The sequence below is a fragment of the Ursus arctos genome, unplaced genomic scaffold, assembly GCF_023065955.2.
Source record: "Ursus arctos isolate Adak ecotype North America unplaced genomic scaffold, UrsArc2.0 scaffold_8, whole genome shotgun sequence".
NCBI lineage: Eukaryota > Metazoa > Chordata > Mammalia > Carnivora > Ursidae > Ursus > Ursus arctos.
Window position 1 is genome coordinate 70685936 of NW_026623100.1, and position 25129 is coordinate 70711064.

General features: G+C 36.9%; 1 protein-coding gene across 2 annotated transcripts in view; it reads left to right on the plus strand.

Moving 5' to 3' along the window:
* Nucleotides 1–25129, plus strand: part of WDR35 (WD repeat domain 35) — a 57075-nt gene that overhangs the window by 2516 nt on the left and 29430 nt on the right. For both annotated transcript variants that reach the window (XM_026519378.4, XM_057309248.1), the window contains exons 3-11: nt 90–161; nt 1223–1315; nt 2786–2914; nt 5811–5944; nt 6809–6974; nt 7115–7260; nt 10957–11082; nt 14260–14445; nt 19260–19320. In XM_026519378.4, coding sequence (XP_026375163.2) covers nt 90–161; nt 1223–1315; nt 2786–2914; nt 5811–5944; nt 6809–6974; nt 7115–7260; nt 10957–11082; nt 14260–14445; nt 19260–19320 — 1113 coding nt within the window. The remainder of the gene's footprint in view (nt 1–89; nt 162–1222; nt 1316–2785; nt 2915–5810; nt 5945–6808; nt 6975–7114; nt 7261–10956; nt 11083–14259; nt 14446–19259; nt 19321–25129) is intronic.

The following is a 25129-nucleotide window of genomic DNA, read 5'->3' on the forward strand; positions in this document are numbered from 1 at the left end:
AATAAGAACTCCCTTTAAAATAAGCAAGAAATGTCAAAGTCTTATAATCTGTTACTTTAATGTGTTTGCTCTAATATTTTTTTGCCTAGATGATGCAAAATTGAGGGGTCTTGCAGCCCCTAGTAACCTTTCTATGAATCAGACTCTCGAAGGTCATAGTGGTGAGTCATGTGATTTTTAAAATCATATTTGAATAGTCTTTAGGCATTTAGAAACCCTCTACTTAATGCAGAAATGTTATAATTTTTAATAATGGCAATATTTAAAGTAATCATTTCTATTGAGCCATAATTAATTAATTGAGCCTAGAGTCCTTCAACAACTTTTACAGGAAAAACAGTATTTTTAGTAAATCTAAAACAAAGTCGGTCTTATTTTATATATTAAAAAATACTGTTATTTGTCTGTGGGTAGGATATAATCCTTTTTTAGAATCTGCCCTGTGGTTCTACATCAAAGTAGACTAAAGAGACATGACAACTGAATGCATTCCGTGATCCTAGACTGGATCTTGGACCGAAAAAAGAAGTATCTATAAAGGGTATTATTTGGACAATTGATAAAATTTGAATGTGAACTGGGGTTAGATAATAATATTGTATCAGTGTTAAATTCACTAATTTATAATATGGTTGTGAAAGAGAATGTCTTCTTAGGAAACATACACTAAAGTATGTAGGGATTAAAAAAAAAACAACTAAAAAAAACTCAGTTGTTCATATAACCCAGAGGTTTAAGATATGCTCAAGAGTGTGTTACTAATAGAATGGAAAACAAGAGGGGGCAGAAGAGAAATTAGGGCATATATCAACCACAAACAACCCCCTTCCCCCTAAAAAAAAAATCCAAGTACTTAGTATGATGTCCTTTGGGCGTTATTATCCTTGGGAGTCAGGCCAGTTGGGTAAATCTTACCGACATTTGTTTCTGTCATCAGATATATGGCAGCTCTTGCGTCTGACCGGATTAGGTGACTTTGTTGCCTGAAATATGAACAAACATGAAAATTTTTATTACACGTATCAAACATGAAGATTGTATCACAGGAAATGAGTGACAATAGCGACTACATCCTATGAATATTTTTGAGTGATTAATTAAAGACTGGCTAGTCGCACAGGAACCGTATTGCTTTGAACATGCTGTTTGTGTTTATTATAAAAATACGAACTTGAAATCGTAACCTTTTTTAAGTTCCTAAATTGTTTTACAATTTTTTTAGGTTCTGTTCAAGTTGTAACGTGGAATGAACAGTATCAGAAGTTGACTACTAGTGATCAAAATGGGCTTATCATTGTTTGGATGTTATATAAAGGTATGCTGGGAGAGCTTATGGAACCTTTCACAGATTGGAGTCTGGGTTACAGTGTTTGAATGGGGAAACAACGTATTTGAAATAGACTCCTTTAAACCAGCAGCAGGGGTTCATCCGACCACACAGGGGTAATATTTCTAGATTTATTGCTGCTTACTTTTCCTTTTAACTTAATTTTTTTTTCAACTGTGACCTTGCATGAGGAAAGTGAACTAGGTGGCTGTTGGTTATCTCCAAAATGATCTTAGGTCCTTAGCAGGATAGTTTTCTACTTGAGATAGCTTTCCCCCCCGCCCCATAAGAGTTATTTTCTGTGTGATCAGTGGCTAGAGTTAGTCCAGTGGGTAAAAACATTTATTAAGAAGTCAGGGACAATAATTCATACCCTTCATTGAGTCATTTAGCTTCCTTTTCTTTCATGGACACAGATTTTATCTCAGCTCTGACTACTGGCTCATGATTTGTACCCTTTGCCTACGAGAGAGCAAGAAAAGGATTAATTTAGGTGCTTCACTATTACCAGAAAATAACGCATAATACATGATCTCTTGGGGCCTGTAGCCATCATCTTTAAATGAGAAGGCTACCTTAGTTCACGTGTGTTGTTTTGAAGACATTCAGGGTATACCATTTAAAAATTCTTCATACATGAATTTATGTTTTTCAAAGTTTAGGTATGTGTGTGTGTGTCTGTGCAGGGAGTAGAATATGAGAGTACAGGAGATTAGGGTAAACTGTCTTTTTCCAAGATGGGTGTTCTCTGGGCCTCAGTCCTGACTCTGATAATGCCCTCCTCAACCAGTTATTTCAAATTACGTGATAATTTGCTTGGCTGTGGGCCAAAATTCCTGATACTAAAATGTAGTAAAAAAATCAAAACAAAACAAAATAGCCTTGTGATTTGCCTCACATTTGGTTACCCTTTGAGACCTCTCACTCTAGCCCTGTGTACAAGAAAGAATGTTTTTGTCATTCAGCATCAGTGATGGGAAATCACTAAAGTGATTTGAACTGTTGAAAATTTTTCAAGCAGGCTTAGAGTTTTTACCTAATGTATTTGTATTGAATATGCTTATAATTAATCATTGGAGAGTTTATGCATACATATAAAATTATTGTGGTTATTTTGTTTTTTCCTTGGTTATTATCTAAAATTTTAGGCTTTGAGAAAAATCAGTTGTTTTGGCCTGTCAAAATCAAATAGAGTTTTATATTTTAATGGACAGAAAGGAAGAAAGAAAGAAAAGATGGGCATTTATTGTGTTTTCTGTGATAATCTTTGAAGCGGTTTTGGTCAAGGCCTCAGCTAATTTTTATTTTGTTTTTGTTGGATTTGAAGGTTTTATAGTTTAATGTCTCAGATTGTAGAAAATTTTGCGGTTACTTATCCCATAGTGTGTTTTATGGAATGTTTTCAACTCTTATGTGAAAGTTTTGACTTGTAATTTTTTTTTAAATTTGTGCGAATAGGCTCTTGGTACGAGGAGATGATCAATAATAGGAATAAGTCAGTGGTTCGAAGTATGAGCTGGAATGCCGACGGACAGAAGATCTGCATTGTATATGAAGACGGGGCTGTGATAGTTGGTTCAGTGGATGGTAATGCTTTGTTGCACACAGAACTAAGATAAAGATTTGGTTGGCATTTTTGTCTTTAGAGGCTTAATTAATTATATGTTAGATTTCTAATAGAAAAACACAAGAAGAGAAAATAGTTGATATACAATTTGATGATGTTCAAGAAACATTTATTTATTTTTAAGATTTTATTTTATTTTTTTAAGTAAACCCTCCACCCAACATGGGGCTTGACCTTTCGATCCCGTGATCAAGAGTCGCATGCTCTGCCGACTGAGCAAGCTAGGTGCCCCTAAGAAACATTTACTTTCACGTATACTCAAGTAAAAAATCTATTTTTAAAAAATATCCTATAGTGGCACTGAAAAAAAAAATTAATTTTTCAGGGTTATTTTAAATATGTCTGCCTCGTTATAATTTATTTTTATACTTATTTAAGCTATTATAAATATGTAAATCTTAGTTTCCAAAGGTATATAGGGATATAACAATCTCTGGTTATTTTTAAAAAATTGAACCGTTGAATATTATTGACATGTAACATTAGTTTTAGATGTACTACATAATGATTTGATATTTTTATGTGTTGTGAAATGATCATCTGGTCATTTTTTAATAGAGCTGAGCATGTTATTGTTACCTGTGTTTCATGACTTTAAAACCTATGTTTTTCAGATTTTAGTTCATAGATAACACTGGGGCTTCTGAGAGTCTGTACCTTCATTTTATTGTGAAACTTTATAGAGAAATAATATATTTCAAAATGATTTTCATTTTTCCATTTGTTTTTTTCTAGTGTAACTTCATTTATTCCATAAATGTTTCTGAGAGCTTACAAAGTCACAGCTATAATTCTAGGCACTAGGTATGACAAAAAATATTTCAGATCTAGAACAGGAGAGATGGATAAGTAATCAGGTAATTATAGTACCTTGTGGTAAGTGCTGAGACAGGGAAAATACAGCAACATAGAGTAGAAGTGTCTACCTAGGCTTGGAGGAATCAGGGAAGGCATCCTGGAGGAAGTGATATGTGCTAAGGCATTAGGCACCAGGAAGGTTGGTTTGTAGAGTGTCCTAGGCCTAAGAAATAGCATTTGAGGAAGTCCAGAGGGGTTGAACTTAGCCATGTTTAGGGTATTGAAAAACTTTTGAGAGTCGGTGCAGTATAATACTAAAAGGAGAAGAGTTGTATGTGATGAAATTAGAGACAATAGCAGAAGCCAGATTATGCGGATTGTAAGTTATACAAGGAGTTGGGATTTAACTTTAAGGGCACTGGGGAGCCAGTGAAAGATTTTAAGAATGGGAGCGGGGTGATCACATTTGTTCTTTGGAAGCATCTCTGTGACTGCAACATGAACACTGGAGGGAGGAAAGAAAGATAGGGGCAGATGTACCAGTTAGGGAATTACTATGGTAATTCAGGTGAGAGGTGACGGTGGATGGTCGCTGAGCCAGGGTAGTGACAAAGAGGCTGGGGGTAAGTGGACATATGCTGGAGCCACTGAGGAGGTAGGGTAGGTAGGGCCTCATTACTGATCAGTCTGGGGATGAGGGAATGGAAGTGTCTAGAATCATAGCCAGGTTTTTAGCTTTGACAACTGGACGGATGGCGATGCCATTATTATAAGGGATGTGGGAGGGGCGCCTGGGTGGCTTAGTCGGGTAAGCGTCTGCCTTTGTCTTGGGTCATGATCCCAGGGTCCTGGGATTGAGCCCCACATCAGGCTCTCCCTCTGTGTCAAATAAACAAATAAAATCTTAAAAAAAAAAAAAAAATAGGGGTTGTGGGAGAAAGACTGATTGTGAGGGAAGATTTTGTTTTCGGACATATTGATTTTGTCCTGCCGTAGGACAGCCAAGCAAAATTTGTCAGACCATAGTTACATGAATGCATCTGTGGCTCTAAAGTATCTGAGCCAGAGTCATACTTTTGGAAATCACCAGCATGTAGATGGGAATCTAAACCATTGGAATAGATGAAAAACCTATGGGCCACCTGTGGGGTAAGAACCTGCAACATAAGTGTTGGAGATAAAGGAGTAAACAATTGTGCAGAAACCAAGAAAGAAGGAAAGGGCGGTTAAGGAAAAGCCTGCAGTAGACTTAGCCACAGGCCACTAGGGACCTCCTGCAGGCCATTTCAGTGGACATATGGGGTGGAAGCCGGAATGGGTTGGGCTGAGGGTTGAGAGGGAGGTGAGGAAGTGGTGACTGCAGGTGTAAACTCTTCCAAGAAGCTTGGCTGGGAGAGGAATGGTGGAAACAGGGTAGTGGCTAGAAGGGAACTTGGGGTTGAGGGAGCTGTTCTTTGGTTTGTTTTTATTTGAGGTGGTAGTTTTGAAGAAGGATAGATCTGAGTGCATTTAAATATTTGTAAGAAAGGGCTTAGAGATAAGAGTTTAAAGAGAAAGAGAAAATATGAATAATCAGTAGAAGGAGATCTTTGCAAAGCTAGAAAAGGCTTAGACCAGAAAGTACGTGGAGGGATTGCCCTACATGGGTGTCTGGTTGGGGATATACCTCATCCTTTGTACTGGGGGGCAAAGCAGAAAGAGTCCTTGTGGATTCACTTTTGTCCTAAATGTTTGAGAGTGGGAATGAAAGATTTCTCTTTTGCAAGCTTTTATTTTCTTTCCAAAGTTGAAGGTGAATTCATCTGCTAACTGGGAGTAAGGCCCTAGATTAGAGTTTTGAAGAGAAGGGAGAAAGTTGGAAAGAGCTGCTATTTCAAATGTTTAATAGGGTGTTTGGCACATAGTAGCTGCTCAGTAACTATTTATTGGCTGCATAAACTGAACAAACACATGGTGCTGTGAAGAGTGTGAGAGCTCTTTAGGGAAACAGATTTTTAGGACAGTTGTTGGAGAATCATGACCTTGAACTTTTAATGAAATAATTATGTTTTATTTTAGGGAATCGCATTTGGGGAAAAGACTTGAAGGGTATACAGTTATGCCACGTAGCATGGTCTGCAGATAGTAAAGTCCTACTTTTTGGAATGGCAAATGGAGAAATACACATTTATGATAATCAGGGGAATTTTATAGTAAGTGTATCTATTTTCATATACTCGTTACACAATTTTATATGATTATATATCATTTGTATACGTATACACATTTATTTTTTACGCTGGTTTGTGTCATCAAGAAAGTCTTCAGTTTTTTTCCCAACATTTAGATTTTTTTAATTAAAAAAACTGGGTCGCTTCAAGGTAAATTATGCTTTTAGTTCAGAATTCTTGGTAACTGGGAGGGACCAGATTTCAGTGTATTGAAGCCGAGGGATAATGAGTGGGATGAGGTACAGTTTAATCTTTGTGTCTTCTAATAGCAGAAGCCTAAGTTTACATGAGATACCAATGATATATATATATTTTTTTTCCAATGATATTTTTGTAGCAAGCTACTCAAGGTTGTTTGTAAAAAGAACGGAAGACTTAAAGAGTAAGGGACAAAAATCAGCTCCTGGGAAGAAGGCAAAATAAAAGAGGCTCAGCTAGCATGATCTCAAGAAAAACTCTGGCTTTGTGAGATTTACTGTGTTCAGTCTCTGATCTCATTTATGGGGCAGTTTTGTTTGTCGCGAGGCGGAGGACATTATGTAAATCTACCTGTTGGTGGAAGTGATAGTAGCCAGCTTTTCCATGACACGTTGCTATGAGGTACCTTCATATACCTCTTGTCATTTAGTCTCATACATTCTCTGAGTTTTTTTTTAATCCTCATTTTGCAAAAGGGAGAGACTGAAACTCAGTTTAAGTGGTTTGTCCTAGGGTTGGTAAACCAGTAAGCCATGGGACTGGCATTTGAAATCAGATTTTTAAATCCCATTTTCAGTGTTCTTTCTACAATATTCTATACTGACCTGTCTTAAAAGATGATATATTAACCTAACTGGTTCTGTTTAGATGAAAATGAAACTGAATTGCTTGGTGAATGTCACTGGAGCAATCAGTATTGCTGGAATTCATTGGTACCACGGCACGGAAGGCTACGTGGAGCCAGACTGCCCCTGCCTTGCCATTTGTTTTGACAATGGGAGGTGCCAAATCATGAGACATGAGAATGACCAAAGTACGTAATTTTTCTTTCTTTCTTTCTTTTTTTTAATGTGGAGAACTTAAAACGTATTTAAAAATCGTTCTGAAGATTATACAGTTCTGTAGGCTAAGTATTTTACCACAGTTACCTCATTTTTTTTCCTTTTCGACTAGATCCTGTTTTAATCGACACTGGCATGTATGTGGTGAGTATCCAGTGGAACCACATCGGCAGCGTGTTAGCTGTGGCAGGCTCCCAGAAGGTCGTCACTCAGGATAAAGATGTAAACACTGTGCAGTTTTACACTCCATTTGGTGAGGTAAATGTCTTTTTTCTTTCCTGTGTAGTGAATAAGGTTGGGGAAAAAAGAACGGAGGACGTGGTATAAATTTGTCACATTTTTGAAAAGGGACATTTTGAGTAAAAATGATGGAATATCAGGCGTCTTGTCTTTGAGTACTATCCTCACTTGTAAGTCTTGATAGTTGTATTTCATCATGGAATTTAGTTTATACTCTGTACGTGTAGGAAATGAGCTGTTTCACCTAAGAAATCATTATGCAGTAGTTATTTAGAATATTTCCTCTGTGATCTGAATGTACGTCTTTTCCTAGCTGGGTTTTGAGTTGTTTTTAATATAATTTAGTTGTTTCAGATTAATATTTTGGATTTTTAATGTGATATAGTAAATGTACATAGATGTTAAACACACATATCTGTCTCTTCTTCCTTCAGACTTTTTTTTTTTTTTAAGGTTTTATTTATTTATTTGAGAGAGAAAGTGCAAGTTGGCGGAGGGGCAGAGGGAGAGGGAGAGAATTCCAAACAGACTCCCTTGAGTGTGGAGCCTGATGCAGGGCTTGGTCCCAGGACGCTTGAGATCATGACCTGAGCCGAAATTACCAGTTGGACACTTAACCAACTGGCCACCCAGGTGCCCCTCCCTCCTCCAGACTTCTAACAGTTTTAATTTGTTGAGGAATAACCAACTATTTTAAGAAAATCTATCTTAATAACTAATCTTAGGTGACGCTACATTAAAATACAGGCATTGTTTTCATAAATGCGTGTGTTATCCTTCTCAGTAGTATTACTTTTTTTTTTTTTTAGATTTTATTTATTTATTTGAGAGAGAGAGAGGCAGAAAGGGAGGGGCAAAAGGGGAGGGAGAGGGATAAGCCGACTCACTGCTGACTGCAGACAGAGCCACCCAGGTGCACCTAATGAATTTAATTTTTAAGGAGAATTTTATTGAAGACGTAGTGGAAAATATCAAATAGGAGAATTAATATATTGTGAATTTTAAAGAATTTGGAGAGAACTTATAGTAACTAAGCTTAATAACTTTTTACCTGTTTGATTTTCTGTCTCTAGACTCTATTTAGTACCTGTTGGTTTTTATAAATTCACCATAGACTTCAATAATTTGTGTTTTTGTTACATAAAAACCTTCCCCAGTTGTTTTAATATTTTAATATTAATATTTTAAAATACGTTTTAGTAATTTTTGTGAGGGTAAGAAATGGTATCAGCTCATGCTTTTGAATCAATATCTCAAAATATCCAGTAGAATGTGATGTAGAGAATAGATTGTACATTGACAGCTAATAATATTTCTAGTATATGTTACAAGCCAAGGGAAAACAAAAGTATAGTTCTTAAGGTTCCTAACTATTAAAAATCTGAATGCGTTCTTAATTCATGTTCTTTATTGGTTATTTTTGTCAAACATTGACTTATTTATCATTATATTATTTTATCTGCTTATTTTTGTTAGTTCAACATTTTTTAAGCAGAAAAACATGGATTCTAAGGTCTATTTGTTTTCTCTTGCAAAACAGTGTGTTATGTGTTAAATTGAAAACTGTAGGTTGGTTTGGCATGGTTGTAATTAAAGTATCTAGCATAGTTCCTGAGGGTGTATTAGTCATTTAGGTTTTTGTATTTTTGCTTTTTTTGAATGAGTGAATATATAGGGGACTTATTTTGGATCTATGTTATTAGGACAGGGACAGTAACTTGGAAGGAAGTTATCTAGAGATTTAAACTTAAGGAAACCTTAGGGAAGAATTTGCTTTTGATTCTGAAGGCCTGGGTCTTCTGGTTTTTATACTGTGGTCTTAGCCAAGGAAGGGGATGATGGAACATGTGACTTGTCAGTTTGGCCTGGCTTTGGCTCTGAATTCCATTTCCACAGTGTTGTCTCACTTGGAGAACTTATTTCAGCGCTGAGACTCAGTTTACTTATGTTCTGAAATAAAGGCAAAACCTCATGGCACTGTTGTAAAAATTACAGGAGGTAACAATGAGAAAATGCCTACCCCCATACTTGGCGAGTGCTTACAAGTTGGTTTTCTCTCCTTGTTGCTGCCATCACCTGGCTGGCCTGCAGAGTTGCGAGATGACCTTATTCTCTCAGTGCGGCTCCTCACTACCAGGAGTGCTGCTGTGAGAGCCTGCTTGCTCCCTTTGGTTTCATGCAGGCAGCAGGACAGATAGAGTGGACCCTTCGAGGTTAAAACATTTTTACCCCCATCTGTTTCCCTGGCAAAATGGAGCTTAATACATTAAACCTGACTTTCGAACATATCTGCTTAAGAACAAGGGATAAAATTCTTGGTCTGTCAAAAAAGCATAGATTTACAATATTTTCTTTTTATGGCCACATTAAAATGTCTTTGTATTAACTTATTCACTTGTTAATTTAGCCATAAAATGGGCTATGTTAAATTGAAAACTGTAAGTTGGTTTGATATCGTTGTAATTACAAGTAGCTAGCATGTCTTCATTTATGAAGACATTAATTTGAATGCATGATACATTTATTTACTTAATAGATATTTGTTGAGTATCTGTTTGCCAAGCAATCCATTAAGGGATAGGGACATAAATGTGAATATGATGAAGTTAGTCCTCTCTGGTAACTCACTTTCTGAATTCTCTGGACCTGTAGAAGGAAGGAGAAGACAGGAAACAATATTAAAGTTGCATCTTGGAGGATGGAGACCATGCTCCAGGAGGATAAGAGAGAGTGAGGCCAGGGAGGCACGGGGAGAGGAAAGGAAGATTTCAGGCAGAAGGGATATTATCCAGGTCAAAGGTTTGGAGGCACAGTAGCCCTCTCATGAGGGAGAGCACAGGAATTACGGCTAAATAGTGAGGTACTGAGCCAAAGAGTATAGTTTGGAGCCAGATGGGAAGAGGCATTGTATACTCTGTTAAAGAACGTGATGGTGGGAAGCTATTGATTCTTAAAAATTACTAAACATTTTTTTTAAAGCAGGATAAGATATGATTGGATTTGTGTTCCAGAAAGGTAGTTTTGACAGTAGAATGAATATTGAATTTGGGGAGGTAGAGGCTGGGAACGAGAAAAGAGATACAAGGTAAAGATTGCAGCTAGACTATTACTATAGTTCATTCAGGAAAGGAGGCAGGGGCAGTGGAGAATAGCTGGGAATGAAAGCAATAGGACTTGGTGACTGATTGGCTATGGAGGATGAAAGAGAGGCCAGACTTAAAGATTGCATTTCCTACCACAATCATTCATTCATTCCAAGAGGCACAATTTTTTTAAACGATTTTATTTTTAAGTAATCTCTACACCCAACATGGGGCTTGAACCCACAACTACCCACTGAGCCAGCCAGCTGCCCCCAAGAAGCAGAATTTTTTACAACTCCAAAATTGGAATGTATCTTGTAATCAAAGTTATCCTATTTTAATTAGCAATGTGTTTTATTCTTTCCTGAGTTGTACATAAATATGCGTATTTAGATCTCCAGCATCTTGGATTTGATGAAATTTGATACTGAATTCTTTTGGTTTTGTTTGTAAATTTCTCCTATAATAAGTATGTTTTTCATTATAGAAATTCAAGGAAAATGATTTTAAAGTGAGTAGTAACCTTTCACAAAATAATTTTTATAACGCCTTTGATCTCTATGAAGTGATTGGTGGTAATTTATATTTTGTTTAATTGTGATACTTCAGGTTAAATATAATTATTTTTCAGCATTTGGGTACTTTGAAGGTTCCTGGAAAGCAGATGTCTGCACTATCTTGGGAAGGAGGAGGACTGAAAATTGCCCTAGCTGTTGATTCTTTTATATATTTTGCAAACATTCGACCTGACTATAAGGTGCGTATTGTGAGCAGTTGTTAAAAAAAAAGGTGTTTTTATTAACTAATTTTGTTGCAGCTCAAAGTATAATGTATGTTTCTTGCATGTGTTCACAGCCACTTTATTTTAGAAATCAGATGAAAGGAGATGTTTTTAGTGTGAAGACTTTAGAACTTGAAAACTTTTCTAGAATATTATACATAATAAAATACTCCAAACAGTCAGGGTCTCAGCAGGAAATAGATGGCACACTCAAAAGAATAATTGAAGAGAGATTGGTGGAGGGTTTATTACAGAGGTATGGGCAGGGCTAATGGGTCCAGTAAGGGATGACAATGCAGGCATTCAGGGATTAGCAACACTGGGCAAGATAAGAAAGTATTGTTCCCGGAACCCACTAGAGCTGTGGCTATGCAAGAGGGACTATCCTGCGGGAGCATGGCCTCTGCTGGCTGGCTGGGTAAGAACAGTTTTGGGGAGGGGATACTTCAGCCCATCTCTTTACCTTCTGGTGCCTTATTGGCCAGATCCAACTGGAAGCCAGAAGGCAAGGTAGCCCACATGTTGGAATTCATAGAAGCCAGTCTCCAGGGAACAGCAGGGTAAAGAAAGGTAGAGAATGGATCAGAAGGGGAAAATGAGAATAAGCAGCATAATACTAATCAATATTTTTTTTAAAAGATTTTATTTATGTCTTAGAGAGAGACAGAGAGGGCACAAATGGGGAGGGGGTGGGAAAGGGAGAAGCAGGCTGTCTGCTGAGCAGGGAGCCCAAAGCGTGACTCCATTCCAGGACCCTGGGATCATAACCTGAACCGAAGGCAGACACTTAACCGACTGAGCCACCCAGGCGCCACAATACTAATCAGTATCTTATCTTAAATTTAACATTTGACCCAAAACACATTTGGAAGTATGAGATTAATCAAGCTGGTAAACTACTAAGAATATTTGTTATGGAAAGCTTGTTTCATTTTTAAAAAGCAAAGCACCTTGGAGAACTGTCTGATTTTAGGACTAGGGTAGGAAAAATAGAGGATGAGCCTGGCGTCTCTGATAGTGCCAGAAAGTAAGGAAGTGCTCAAGACACAAAAGGATGGGGCATACCAAAGAGACAGAGGAGCCAGCCTGGAAGAGCTCCTGATGGCCAACACTGGAACAATTTGAGCAACTAAATAAATGATGTAACTTTGGATTGTAACCAAATTATAAAATAAATGTCCAAGAGCAAGAGCTGATCTAAAATAAATTATTTAAATAAATAAATGGAGGAGAAGAAACAAGTCTTCCTTACAGAAGTATTCGAATTACTTGGATACTACCGCCTCTGGTCTCCCGCTTCCCTAACTTGAGTGTAAGTTGCATTTAGTGACTCACTTCTGAAGAGCAGGGTATGGGAAGGGGAAAACAGAAAATTACTTTACCCTGGGGAGACCTAGCAGACACCACCTTGTCCTGGCAATCACGGCTAGCATCATCAGCGGTGTCACACAGATATCACTTACCACCTGACGGGGCACGTGAGCAGAGCTCTTCGCTTCTGTGATGGTCTCCCTAAAAACTGATAAGCCCATCGGAGCAGGAGAGAAACATCAGACAAACCCAAATTGAAGGGCATTCTGCAAAGTACCTGACCAGTACGCCTTACAACTGTCTAGGTCATTAAAAACAAGGAAAGCCTGAGAAATCACCACAGTCCAGGGGAGTCTAAGGAGATACGACTACTAAGTATAATGCATCCCAAATAGGATTCTGGGACAGAAAAAGGACATTAAGGAAAAACTAATGACATCCAAATAAAGTGTGAAGTTTAGTTAATAGGACTGGATCAATGCTGGTTTCTTAGTTGTGACAAATGAACCACAGTAGTGTAAGATTATGAACAATAGGGAGAGGAGTATAGGGAACTCTGTATTATCCTTGTAACTTAAAAAATTTTTTTTGGGGGGGGCGCCTGGGTGGCACAGCGGTTAAGCGTCTGCCTTCGGCTCAGGGCGTGATCCCGGCGTTAGGGGATCGAGCCCCACATCAGGCTCCTCCGCTATGAGCCTGCTTCTTCCTCTCCCACTCCCCCTGCTTGTGTTCCCTCTCTCGCTGGCTGTCTCTATCTCTGTCAAATAAATAAATAAAATCTTTAAAAAAAAAAAAAATTTTTTTTTTTTTTTTTGGAGAAAGAGCATGCGTGAGCTGGGGGAGAGGACACAGAGGGAGAGGGAGAGAGAGAATCTTAAGCAGGTTCCACCCTCAGTGCAGAGCCGACAGGGGGCTCAATCTCACAACTCTGGAAGCTTGACCTGAGCTGAAATCGAGAGTTGGACCCTTAACCAACTGAGCCACCCAGGCGCCCCATCCTTGTAACTTTTGTATAAATCTAAAATTATTTTAAAGTAAAAAGGTTATTTTAAAAAGTAATCATAGTATAAAAAAGTAAATATGCCTTAGTTTTGAATAGTGAACACAGTCAATAATAATATCAACTCCAAATACTGATTTATTAAAAATTACATATGAATATATTGGGAGAGTTACCTCAAGAGAAAGAAGTTCCATTAAGTTCCATAAGTTCCCCTATCTAATACGTATGTGATATGGAGGTAAATAACAAAACCGTCAAAGCTCAGAGTTGTGAATGGCTTCCCCTGGGAGGAAATCGGTCAGTGGAATCTGCCTTTTATTCTTGTTTTAAATAAGCCACATAGAATTATTTGACTTTAAACTATGTGCGTGTGCTACTCTGGTAAAAACAAATGTAAAAAAATGTGGATGGGGAGAAAAGGCAAAGCATCTGTTTTTGAATTTTGGCTTGGGGACCCAGAATTTAAACTTTTGATGGGATCACTCTTCCTGTTGTCCCTCATGCAGCTGACTTATAGGACATGACTATAGAAAAATCTGAAATTTTTACCTCTGAAGCTTAAATCTTACAAATGAAAATAAGGAAAGTTAAATTTTTTTTTGTAGTACATTCTTTGATAACTATATTACTTTAGATTTTTTTGTTTTAACGAGAAAAGGTATGAAGCTGAATTTCAGTTCTTCTGTCTTCTATTCCTGAAGAAGATAGTTAGCACCAAAAAACCACATATCTACAGTTTATAATAAGACTTTTCTGTTCCAATGTTAAATGTTCTTTTTCTCTTTCTCTCTCTCCCTCTCTTCTTCCCTCCTGTTCTTTGCTCCTTCCTTTCTTCCTAGTGGGGTTATTGCTCAAATACTGTCGTTTATGCATATACCAGACCTGATCGTCCAGAATATTGTGTTATCTTTTGGGATACGAAAAACAATGAGAAATATGTTAAATATGTGAAGAGTCTCATTTCTATTACTACCTGTGGAGATTTCTGCATTTTGGCTACAAAAGCTGATGAAAATCATCCTCAGGTGGGTGTTCCTTTATATGTTAAAGCTAAGATGCGTTAACTTCTACCTTCTCCAGCATGGCCTCTGTACTGGTAGGCACAGCAAAGTATTGGGTCTACTGGTCATGTCCGTCTAGACCTCTGTTTTGGAAAATTATGTGATTCCATTGGCTCTCTGTCCCCCCCTTTTTTTTCTAATCAGCTAATCCATTAGCATTTCATATTCACCAGTTCAGTACAGAAGCTTTTTGTCTCTGAAATATACTTAAAATACCATAATCCTTTTCCAAGTTAAAATTCCACAAGAAAAAATGAATATCCAGATGTCTAGTATAAACGCTCAAGAAATTATGTAACGATGACCATTGTAACACTTTGGGTAGCTTTGATGAGAAATATACTTTTATTTGGAATTACATTGCTTTAAAAATCAATGTCTCATAGTATAAAATAAATAATGTAAATTATGCCTTTTAAAAAAGTATGCTAACGATTTAAATATTTGCAGAAGCATATACATTTTTAAAAAAGGATTACCATTGTCTTTGGCTGGGTTATAAATTATCCCATTAAAAAGTATAGAGTTTTTAGTTTAAGGTGGCCATTTGAACAGCCGCCTTTGACTTTGTTCTTTCCTGAAACTCACTAAAACAACAGTAAAGGTATTTTTTAAAAAGTCATAAGCCCATAGGGACCAGAAAGGGAGCGGAAATGGCAACATAGTTTTGGAGGTGAAAGAGTAGGTGAATTAGTGGTAATTACCTTAGCAGACCTAAGAAAGCTGAGTCCTAACTCATCAATGGAGAAAGCAAAGAAGTAACCAGTTTTCATCGTAGAATCCCGAAGAGACACAGGACTTAATGGTATCTGGTAGGAGAAAGAAACAAATGGAAAAACAATTTGGAAGTAGTAGAGATTATGTAAGAAGGAGAAAATTTAAAAAAAAAAAAAAAAGGCATATAAAGAGTCCTGTCTGAAGAATCTGACCAGTTCAAGAGAAAAGACCTCTTAAATTTGCTCCTATGGGGAGTCCCCAAGTAAAGATCCCTGCTTTGTCACCTTACTGTGAAGACCAGAGTCATGGGGCTCACCCATAAACAAATAGATTCCAAACAGCTTTTTAGTGTTGTACTCTTACATAGAAGTAGAGAGACAAGGATTGTCAGACATTTGAGAAAAGCATCTCATTTAGCAGACATACACACACAAATAAACACAAGGAGAAAAGAATTGGGACGAAGCAGAGACTATGCAGGGAGAAGAACAGTGCAGAAAAGTCATTTCAAATTCTCCTCCTAGAGTTAAGAGATACATCCATAAAAGAAGGAAGGGATGCTATAGAAAAGGAAGTTTTTGGAAATTACAAATACGATAAGGACAATGAAAAATTTGGCAGAGGAGTGTAAAGTCGAACAAAAAGACAAGGAAATGGAAAACAGGAGTGAACAGATAAGAAAATCAGAGGGCCAGCCCTGGAAGTTCAGTGAACAAGCAAAGTGGAGGAGAGTAATTCTGAAGAAAATATTCAAGAAAATTTCCCTTGAGTTTCTCGATTGAAAGTGCCTAGCTCAGTGAATGAAAATATTTCTATGTCAAGGCACATCATTGTGAAATTTCAGAACACTGGGAACAGAAAGATCCTATAAGCTCTCAGAAAAACAGACTTCATAGGGTCAGGTATCATCATGGCATTCAACTTGTCAACAGCAATACTTTGGAGAATTGCTTTTGAAATTTTGAGGGAAAATGATTTCCCATCTTGAATTCTATATGTTATGCAAAGTACGAATTACAATGAAGGTAGGAGACAGATTGTGCTGCCAGCGTGAAGGTTTTGGACAAGATGGCGTCGCCTGTGCAGGTCTCTCCACTCAAGCTCGGCCACTACTCTGCCTTTTCCTTGGCATTGCCTACGGAGCCAGGCTCAAGTTACCTGAAACCTCGGGCAGAAGAGGAAAGGAGGAGAGCAGCTGAGGAGAAAAAGAAGTAGGATGAACAGAAACAAGTTGAGAGAGAACTGGCAGAAGCCCAAGATGACAGTGTACTAAAGTGAGCCTGCCTTTTTCTGGAATGGTGTGGATGAATAAAGCTTTCTGTGTTGTGTAAAAAAAACGAAATAAAATGAAGGTAGGAGAAAGACATTTTTAGATGTACAAGATCACCAAAAATTTACCTTCCAAGCTTTCTTATCTTAGTTACTTCAGGATATGGCCAACCAAAATGAGGACTAGACCGAGAAAGAGGAAGAAACTAGATAACCCAACAGCAATGGTGAAGGGTGGTACCAGCTGACAGTGGGTGGCATGCCTAGGGTGTCATCAGATGTCAGCCGGTCACATGGTTCCAGAGGAAATTAAAGATGAAATTAATAGAACACTTAATGTGGTTGAACGCTTGAGAGGAGACATACATACCTGGGAGGTAACTGGGGACTTAAGTTAGTAATGAATACAAAGAAAGTAGCAAAGAGAAAAAATAGAGACAACTACCAACCACAGGGAAAGCAAAATGCACTTGAAAGGAGAATAAATCGTGACATACTTACAACTCAGCTGTGAATAACACTTACATAGTCAAAATGATGTTTTTTAAATGAATTTTTTAATTAAATGGATTTTTAATTTAAAAAAGCCTTTTATTTGGAGTGTAATGACCGTATTAACCCCTAAAATACTGATCTAACAAAATGGTAAGTGGGAAGCTGGAGGGATAGGAGTGTGCCCCTGTGCGGGAGGCTGGGGAGGGGGTTGCTGAAAGAGAGTTACATACCTATCTGTGGTAGTGGGAAGTCAGTAGAGAATGTCCCAGATCGAAACAGAACAAAACAAGAAGTAGCATTATAAACACAGTACTTAGGTTGTGAAGGTAAATATCAAAAGAATGAGTTAAAGGAGCTGAAAGTTGTTACTTCAGGGAGCAGAAAAGGGGAAGTTGGGGGAACTTCTATTTTTAATAAGAAGTCTTATGGAACTACTTCATTCTTTAACCTTGAGCATGTAGATTATGTGTGGATTAAAAAATACAAGTTATTTGTGGTCTTTTGTGGCAGTAAATCAGCTTAGTTTAAGTAGTGGAAGAGTAAATTATATTTCAGTATAACTTTTGTCATTTAGTTCCTTTATAAATTTTTAAAAACATTTTCTATTTTTTCGTTAAATTTTTAATTTTATTTATTTTTTTAAAGATTTTATTTATTTATTTTGAGAGAGAGAGAAGCCTGTGTGCCTGCATGGGAAGGGGGGGAGGGGCAGCGGGAAAAGGAGAGAATCTCAAGCCGACTCTGCTCTCAGCATGGGGCCTGATGCAGGGCTTAACCTCAGGACCCTGAGATCAGGAGCTGAGCTGAATTCAAGAGTCAGATGCTCAACTGACTGAGCCACCCAGGTGCCCTAAATTTTTAACTTAAATTTCAGTGTTATTAACATACAGTGTTACGTTAGTTTCAGGTGTACAATCTAGTGATTCAACAATTCTATACATGACTCAGTGCTCATTATGATAAGTATACTCTTAATCCCCTTCACCTATTTCACCCATCTCCCCACCCTGCCACCCCTCTGGTAGCCATCAGTTTGTTTTCTATAGTTAAGACTCTGTTTCTTGGTTTATCTCTCTCTCTCTTTTTTTCTTTGCTCATTTGTTTTGTTTCTTAAATTCCACATATGAGTGAGATATATGGTACTTGTTTTTCTCTGACTTATGTTGCTTAGCATTATACTCTGTAGCTCCATCCATGTTGTTGCAAATGGCAGGATTTTATTCTTTTTTATGGCTGAATAATAGTCCATTGTATATATCTATACACCACATCTTTATCCATTCATGTTTTGATGGAGACTTGGACTGCTTCCATAGTTTAGCTATTGTAAATAATGCTGCAGTAAACATAGGGGTGCATGTATCTCTTTGATTTCATGTTTTTGTATTTTTTGGGTAAATACTCAGTAGTGTGATTCCCGGCTCGTGGGCTGGTTCTATTTGTAACGTTCTGAGGAGCCGCCGTACTGTTTTCCACAGTGGCTGCGCCAGTTTGTGTTCCCACCAACAGTGCATAAAGATCCATTTAGTTTGTACTTATGAAATTAAAGAAATTTTACTTGAGAGGCTGAAAAAAGAAAGAGAAAGGCTGTATGTAAATAGTACATGGAGAATTGGTTTATTTGAAATCATTATTCTTTTCAGGAGAACATCTAACTAAAACAGTGTTCTTAGCACAAGATAATAGAAAAGGTCACTAACAGTAAGAGAAATGAAATGATCACTTCAGAATAATAGGGTGTAAAGTGTGCATTATACTTGATTATTTTCCCTAATATTAATTATTGGTAAATATGTTTGTGTTAACTAGTGGGCATTGTAAGTCATTTTTCACTAGATTGGATTATGTTTTTTTCTGAGTTAACTGATTTTTCTGAATTTCTCATGTCATTTTTATATTGCTTCAAAGGAGGAGAACGAGATGGGAACATTTGGTGCAACGGTAACAAATTAAATTAGTTCTTACGTAGCTGATCATAGGATGAAAATGAGTTTTGTGGTTACAGCTGATCTGGAGTTTTAGAAGTGTGAACAATGAAAAGTAGCCAGTGTACTTAACGTTTCTTAGGTGGCCTCTTAAGAGCCATAGTGTTCATTATACTAAGAAATTAGCCTTGGTTTAATTTTAATTCATGTTTCTTTATGTTTAATGCTGTAGATTATATTCTTTGCACTTAACAATTTTATCAGTTATTTCCCAGTTGTGATACTTTCAAGAGATAAGCATGATACCTTAAGCATTGTTTCCTTTATTGTAAAGAAGCAGGAGTTCTGATACTCTTTGTTTTTTGTTCACAGTTTGTTCTAGTTCTTTGTAATTCTATTGGCACACCTTTGGATCCCAAGTATATTGATATTGGTAAGGAAATGTTAATGTCTATTCCCTCTTTAGTCAAGTTTTATTTGTAGCACTAATTTAAAAACCTAACAATGGTATTATTAATTAAAATGGCATTCTCCAAAATAAGGATGACCGTTCTTCCTGGTTTGCCAAGTCCAGCACCGGTTTATGCCTGTCATCATGGTAAAATTATCAGTAATGCTCCACTTCACTGTCAGAAGTATCCTGTGAAATGCAGTTAATTACAGGTTACTGTATCTAAAAGCCGCAGTACTCTCACGACTGCTGTGCTGCCATCATTTGCTTTCAGTGGGAAATATAATTGTATAGGCGTTGGTATGCAGCATAATGATTAGTATGTAATAAACTGAGGATTATAGAAAGAATTTTGCTGTTAAACCGCTTATATTATTAATAAACTGCTTGTAAATACCTCTTTTCCATAAAAACACTTTAGCTGCTTGTAAAAGTGCATTTCCTCTTTCCAGATTTTTCTAATGAAATCAGTCTATATAGGGACAGCTTTCAAAAATTCCTGACTTCTTGTTTTCAGAAGACATTTGTTACTTTAGATTTACCATTCCCTCTAGCCAACAGCTATGAAAGTCATCATTAAAAAATTGCACATCTTACTCTAAAGTTTTTTGGTTAAAAATCATTACCAAATATTTTGTTGCCATTTCACGATAACTTCCAAAAGTAACATTTTTTTAAAAAATGTGGTAGTTTATTGGATATGGCATTTAGAAAAATTATTAGATTTCAAAGATTGAAAACCCATTGAATTATTTTCAGAATCTGAGAGCTCGTCATTTTTTTTTTTTAATTTCATTTCATGTTCAACCTTAATGAAATGTTAGTGTCTGTCTTCTAAGTGTATTTTGCTAAACTCTTTGGGTGATAGAAGTAAATGTGAGAAATACTTCCTGGCTTCAAAGATTTTATGCTTTCTGTTCAGGGTCTTGGTAACTCCCTTTTATATAGTGAAACTTTTCAACTTCAAGTCTTAGGTTCATTGTTACTGTAAGGTATATGTCTATATATGTGCACAATGTATATGTTAGTGTTTCTTGTTGAAAGGCTTCACTTAAAATTATTACAGATTCTCATTACATGAATATCTTCTGTTAGAAACATAACAGTCTTTCAGGTGTGAATTCTGTCAGTCTTTAGATTATATGCTTTTTCTTTTGATATCAAAAGTTTTAACATAGAATAATGATGATAGGGTAAGCCTCAAGGTAATTTTAATCACAGGTAGTCTTTTTTTTTTTTTTTTAATAAAGCCAGATGTCAGTCCTTCACCTTCATAAAATGGCCAATACTTGAGGGCATGATTATTTGTATTTTTGAGTCTCGAAACTTTTTTTTTTGGCAGTCTCGCTGGCTGAAATTTTAACAAACAAGTTCTTTCATTGGTCTGCAGTAAACCCCGCCAAGGACTCAACATTTTTGTTTCATACATATCCTGTAAAATTCCTTTTTTCAGTTTGTATGGCAAATTTTCATGAGGACCGGAGGCTAAAATGAAAAAAATATGTGACTGATGTTGTTCTGAAAAGTGTAATTCTTGTTGTGCTATCTACTCTTCCTCCTGACAATCTCTACAGAGACTTTTTAAAAGAACCTCATACATTATTAGAGAAGTTTAGTCCATGGGACTCTTGTTCTGTACACGAAGGAGTTAGGTGCCCGTTTTTGGTGCTCTTCCTTTGTGCCCTTAAAACACCTTCGGTGCACTGCTCTCACGGTACTGCTTTTACTCTGCACTAGGATTATCGATTTTCTTGTCTGTCTTTCCCACAAGATTCTGAGCTTCTGAAGGATCTATGTCTTATTCATTTCTGTATCTCCTCTCCCAAACACTATGCCTGCCCCATAACAAATGGTTATTGAATGTATGGAAAATATTTATTTTCTATCATGAAAATAGAAAATGATAATTCATTGATTTAGCAAACCTTCAGTGAGTTTCAGGTCCTATACTGGGTATCTGGAGTTATAAGAAATTGACTCTGAAGCTTCCTGGAGGATATTTAAACAAATAATGGAATACAGTTACTCCAGTGAACACGGGCTTACTGCTCCCCATCTGTGTGCTAGGTTTTGCATTGGGTATTGGATAAGGGGCCGTTGGTGAGTAAGGACACCAGGGACAGCTTTCCTCCTTAGAGACAGTTTCATTTGACCTGAATTTTGAAGAATAAGTATTTCTTCATGTGACTTTCTAAGGAGAGAAAACAGCATTTGCAGAGGATTGAAGGCATGGAAAGTGCCTGGAAAGTACCAGGTGCCTGTACCTTAGCCATTTTGATGGGAGCGTGTCAATGGCTTTCTAATGATGGTTTCGAACACATGCACTGAGTCCTCCATATAATCTAGAAAAAGGCACTTCGATGCAAACATGTCAGTGGAGTTTCAGTTTACCAGCTATTTAAGGGGCTGAGATATGAATAAGTAAGAAAGTAGGGGAACATTACAGATGTGGACATTTATTTCAGGCCTCAGCATTAAAATATTACAAGCAGGTTTTACTTATATGTGAATTCCTAGATTGTTTTAAGTCATTTTACATCCTTGCTTGCCTAATAACTACTACTTCTTAGTGTTGAAGTTCATTTAATGGAAGCCTTTTTTAAAATTAGTTTCAGAGGTAGAATTTAGTGATTAATCAGTTGCATATAATGCCCAGTGCTTGTTATATCAAGTGTCCTCCTTAATGACCATCACCCAATTATCCCTTTCCCACACCCACCTCCCCTCCAGCAACGCTCAGTTTGTTTCCTAGCGTTCGGCGTCTCTTACAGTTTGCCTCCCTCTCAATTTTTATCTTATTTTATTTTTCCTTCCCTTCCCCTATGTTCATTTGTTTTGTTTCTTAAATTCCACATATGAGCTAAGTCATATGGTATTTGTTTTTCTCTGACTGACTTATTTTGCTTGGCATAATACCTTCTAGTTCCATCCATTTTCATTGCAAATGGCAAGATTTCATTCTTTTTGATGGCTGAGTAATGTTCTCTGTGTGTGTGCGTGTGTGTATCACATCTTCTTTATCCATTCATCTAATCTGCCCATTTCTTGACTGGATTTTTTGGGTTTTTTTGGGTGTTGAGTTTGGTAAGTTCTTTATAGATCTTAGATACTAGCCCTTTATCTGATAAGACATTTGTAAATATCTTCTCCCATTCTGTAGGTTGCTTTTAGTTTTGTTGACTGTTTCTTTTGCTGTGCAAAAGCTTTTTATGTTGATGAGGTCCCAATAGTTCATGTTTGCTTTTGTTTCTCTTGTCTTTGGAGACGTGTCTAGCAAGAAGTTGCTGTGGCTGATGTCAAAGAGGTACCTGTGTTCTCCTCTAGAATTTTAATGGATTCCTGTCTCACATTTAGGTCTTTCATCCATTTTGAGTTTATTTTTATGTATGGTGTAAAAGAATGGTCCAGTTTCATTCTTCTGCATGTGGCTGTCCAATTTCCCCAACATCATTTGTTGAAGAGACTTTTTCTTAAAAAATTTATTTTCCAATAATCATTCTAGATATTTGAAATTTTTTTCCAGATGATGAATAGTTGAGAAGGATGTGGAGTGCTTTTATCCTGGTTGTGTTCTTTTTCTAAAATGTTCTGTTAAAATTTGGATTCTTAACTTTTTCCTGGAGGTTTAGTTCTAGGAAACTAAGAACGAATCCACCTAGATGGGTTGAATCTTTTAATGAAGATGTAGCGTAATTTTTGTAGATAGGATTATCTACCCATATGAATTTGCTGAAATTACTACCCTACTGATTCAAAAGAATTTATGTTTCAGATACATTTGTATTTGGTTTTTATATTGACCGGTGGGTTTGTATGTGATTTTATTATAAAAACCTATGTAGGTAATAAAAGTAAAGACAATAATAGTAACCACATCTAATACTTACTAACCCTTAATGAGAAACAGTATGCCATAGTGGTTAAGTACACGGCTTCTGGAGCCAGATTAACTGGGCTTGTGTCCCACCTTCTCCCACTTCCCAGCTGTGTGCTTCAGCAAGTTATTTAAGCCCTCCATCCTTCTGTGTCTTCATCTGCTAAATGGGGATAATAATGCTTACCCCATGGAGTAGTTGTGTAAGAATAGATATAATGGAGTGTGTTTGTTATATATTCTTCCAGTTATATATTGTATATATTATAACTATGTAATTATAATTAGTATATTACAATATGTACCTGGTATATATATACATTTAAAATTCAATAAATATTGGCTTTGAAGTGATAATTAAGCTTTTATTCTATTCCGGGCACTGTACTATACTTTATGTTTACTATCTCTTTGGATCTTTAAGCAGCTGTATACGGTTGGTATTATTATCATTCTCAGTTGCAGGGAGTAAACAGAGAATAAGTGTTTTATCTAAGGCCACAGAGTTAAGCAAGTATCTGTCGCTTGAATCCCAAAGTCTAACTCTTTAAATGAACCACCAGCACTTTAATTTTGAATTAATCAGGCTAACGATTAGTTATTGTGATTATTTAGGATATATCAGAAAGGAACATGAATGTAATTTAGCTGTAGGTAAACAGTGGATAGAGGAATGCTTTCATATGCTTAGGAAAATTTGAAAGTAGTTGAAAACTTTGTGAGCTTCCTCCAAATCACATTAAGGGCATAATAGGCAGCATTAGAGTATCTGTGGTGGAATTTAGTAAACATTTAGCAAATGTCTTAGGATTTAGTGAAGAGCCAGGGTCAGAGAAAGCTGAGCAAAGCCTGGTCCTGGAGAGCTCATTCATCCCACTCAGTGCCCCCCCCCCCCCCCTTTGCTACCCTTCTCCAGGACTGCCTTTCAACCTCTTGTTCCCTACAGGAAAGGCTTCTGGCTCCCTCTAGAGTTCAACAATAGTACGTGTTTTGAATAGAAAAATCTTAACAATTGTAATGTAAAAATTTTTTAGTATGATTCAACTATACTGAATTACTTAGCATATAAAAATTCTTGAATTTGTTTTTTTAAAAAAGATTTTATTTATTTATTTGACAGAGATAGAGACAGCCAGCAAGAGAGGGAACACAAGCAGGGGGAGTGGGAGAGGAAGAAGCAGGCTTATAGCAGAGGAGCCTGATGTAGGGCTCGATCCCATAACGCCGGGATCACGCCCTGAGCCGAAGGCAGATGCTTAACGACTGCACCACCCAGGCGCCCCAAAAATTCTTGAATTTGAAACCCAAAGTTGGTAATCTACTCAATTAACATTTTACCATTAGTCTGATTTCTAATTCTTTGTCCACTTTCTAAGTCTCTTACTGCCTTAAATACCTACTGGGACTGTAGCAAGAACTTCATAAATGGTAGCTGCTCTTAACACCATTCCTTCATTCTGGCTATATGAATTCTGCTTAATATTTAATAAAACATAAGTTTTGCAGTATTCTAATTATTTGTGAGTTTAGAAAATAGGTACTAAAATGATCTTTTATGAAGGATTTTTTGTTGTTTTTATATATTTTGTGTGAATGTGTGTGCTTAGTTTGTTTTTTGACCTTGGACAAGTTACTTTATTTCTTTATTCCTCCATTTTTTAATCTTTAAGGTAGATTTGATATGACTGTGTCATCAAAGGGTACACAGTAGGAGCTTAATTAAATGTTCTTTAGGAAACAGAACAGAAGGGGGTGCCTGGGTGGCTCAGCTGGTTAAACATCTGCCTTCAGCTCAGGTCATGATCTCAGGTCCTGGGCTCCAGCCCTGCTAGCTCTGCGTAGGGCTCTCTGCTCAGCAGGGAGCCTGCTTCTTCCTCTCCCTCTGTCTACCTCTCCCCCTGCTTGTGCTCTCTGTCT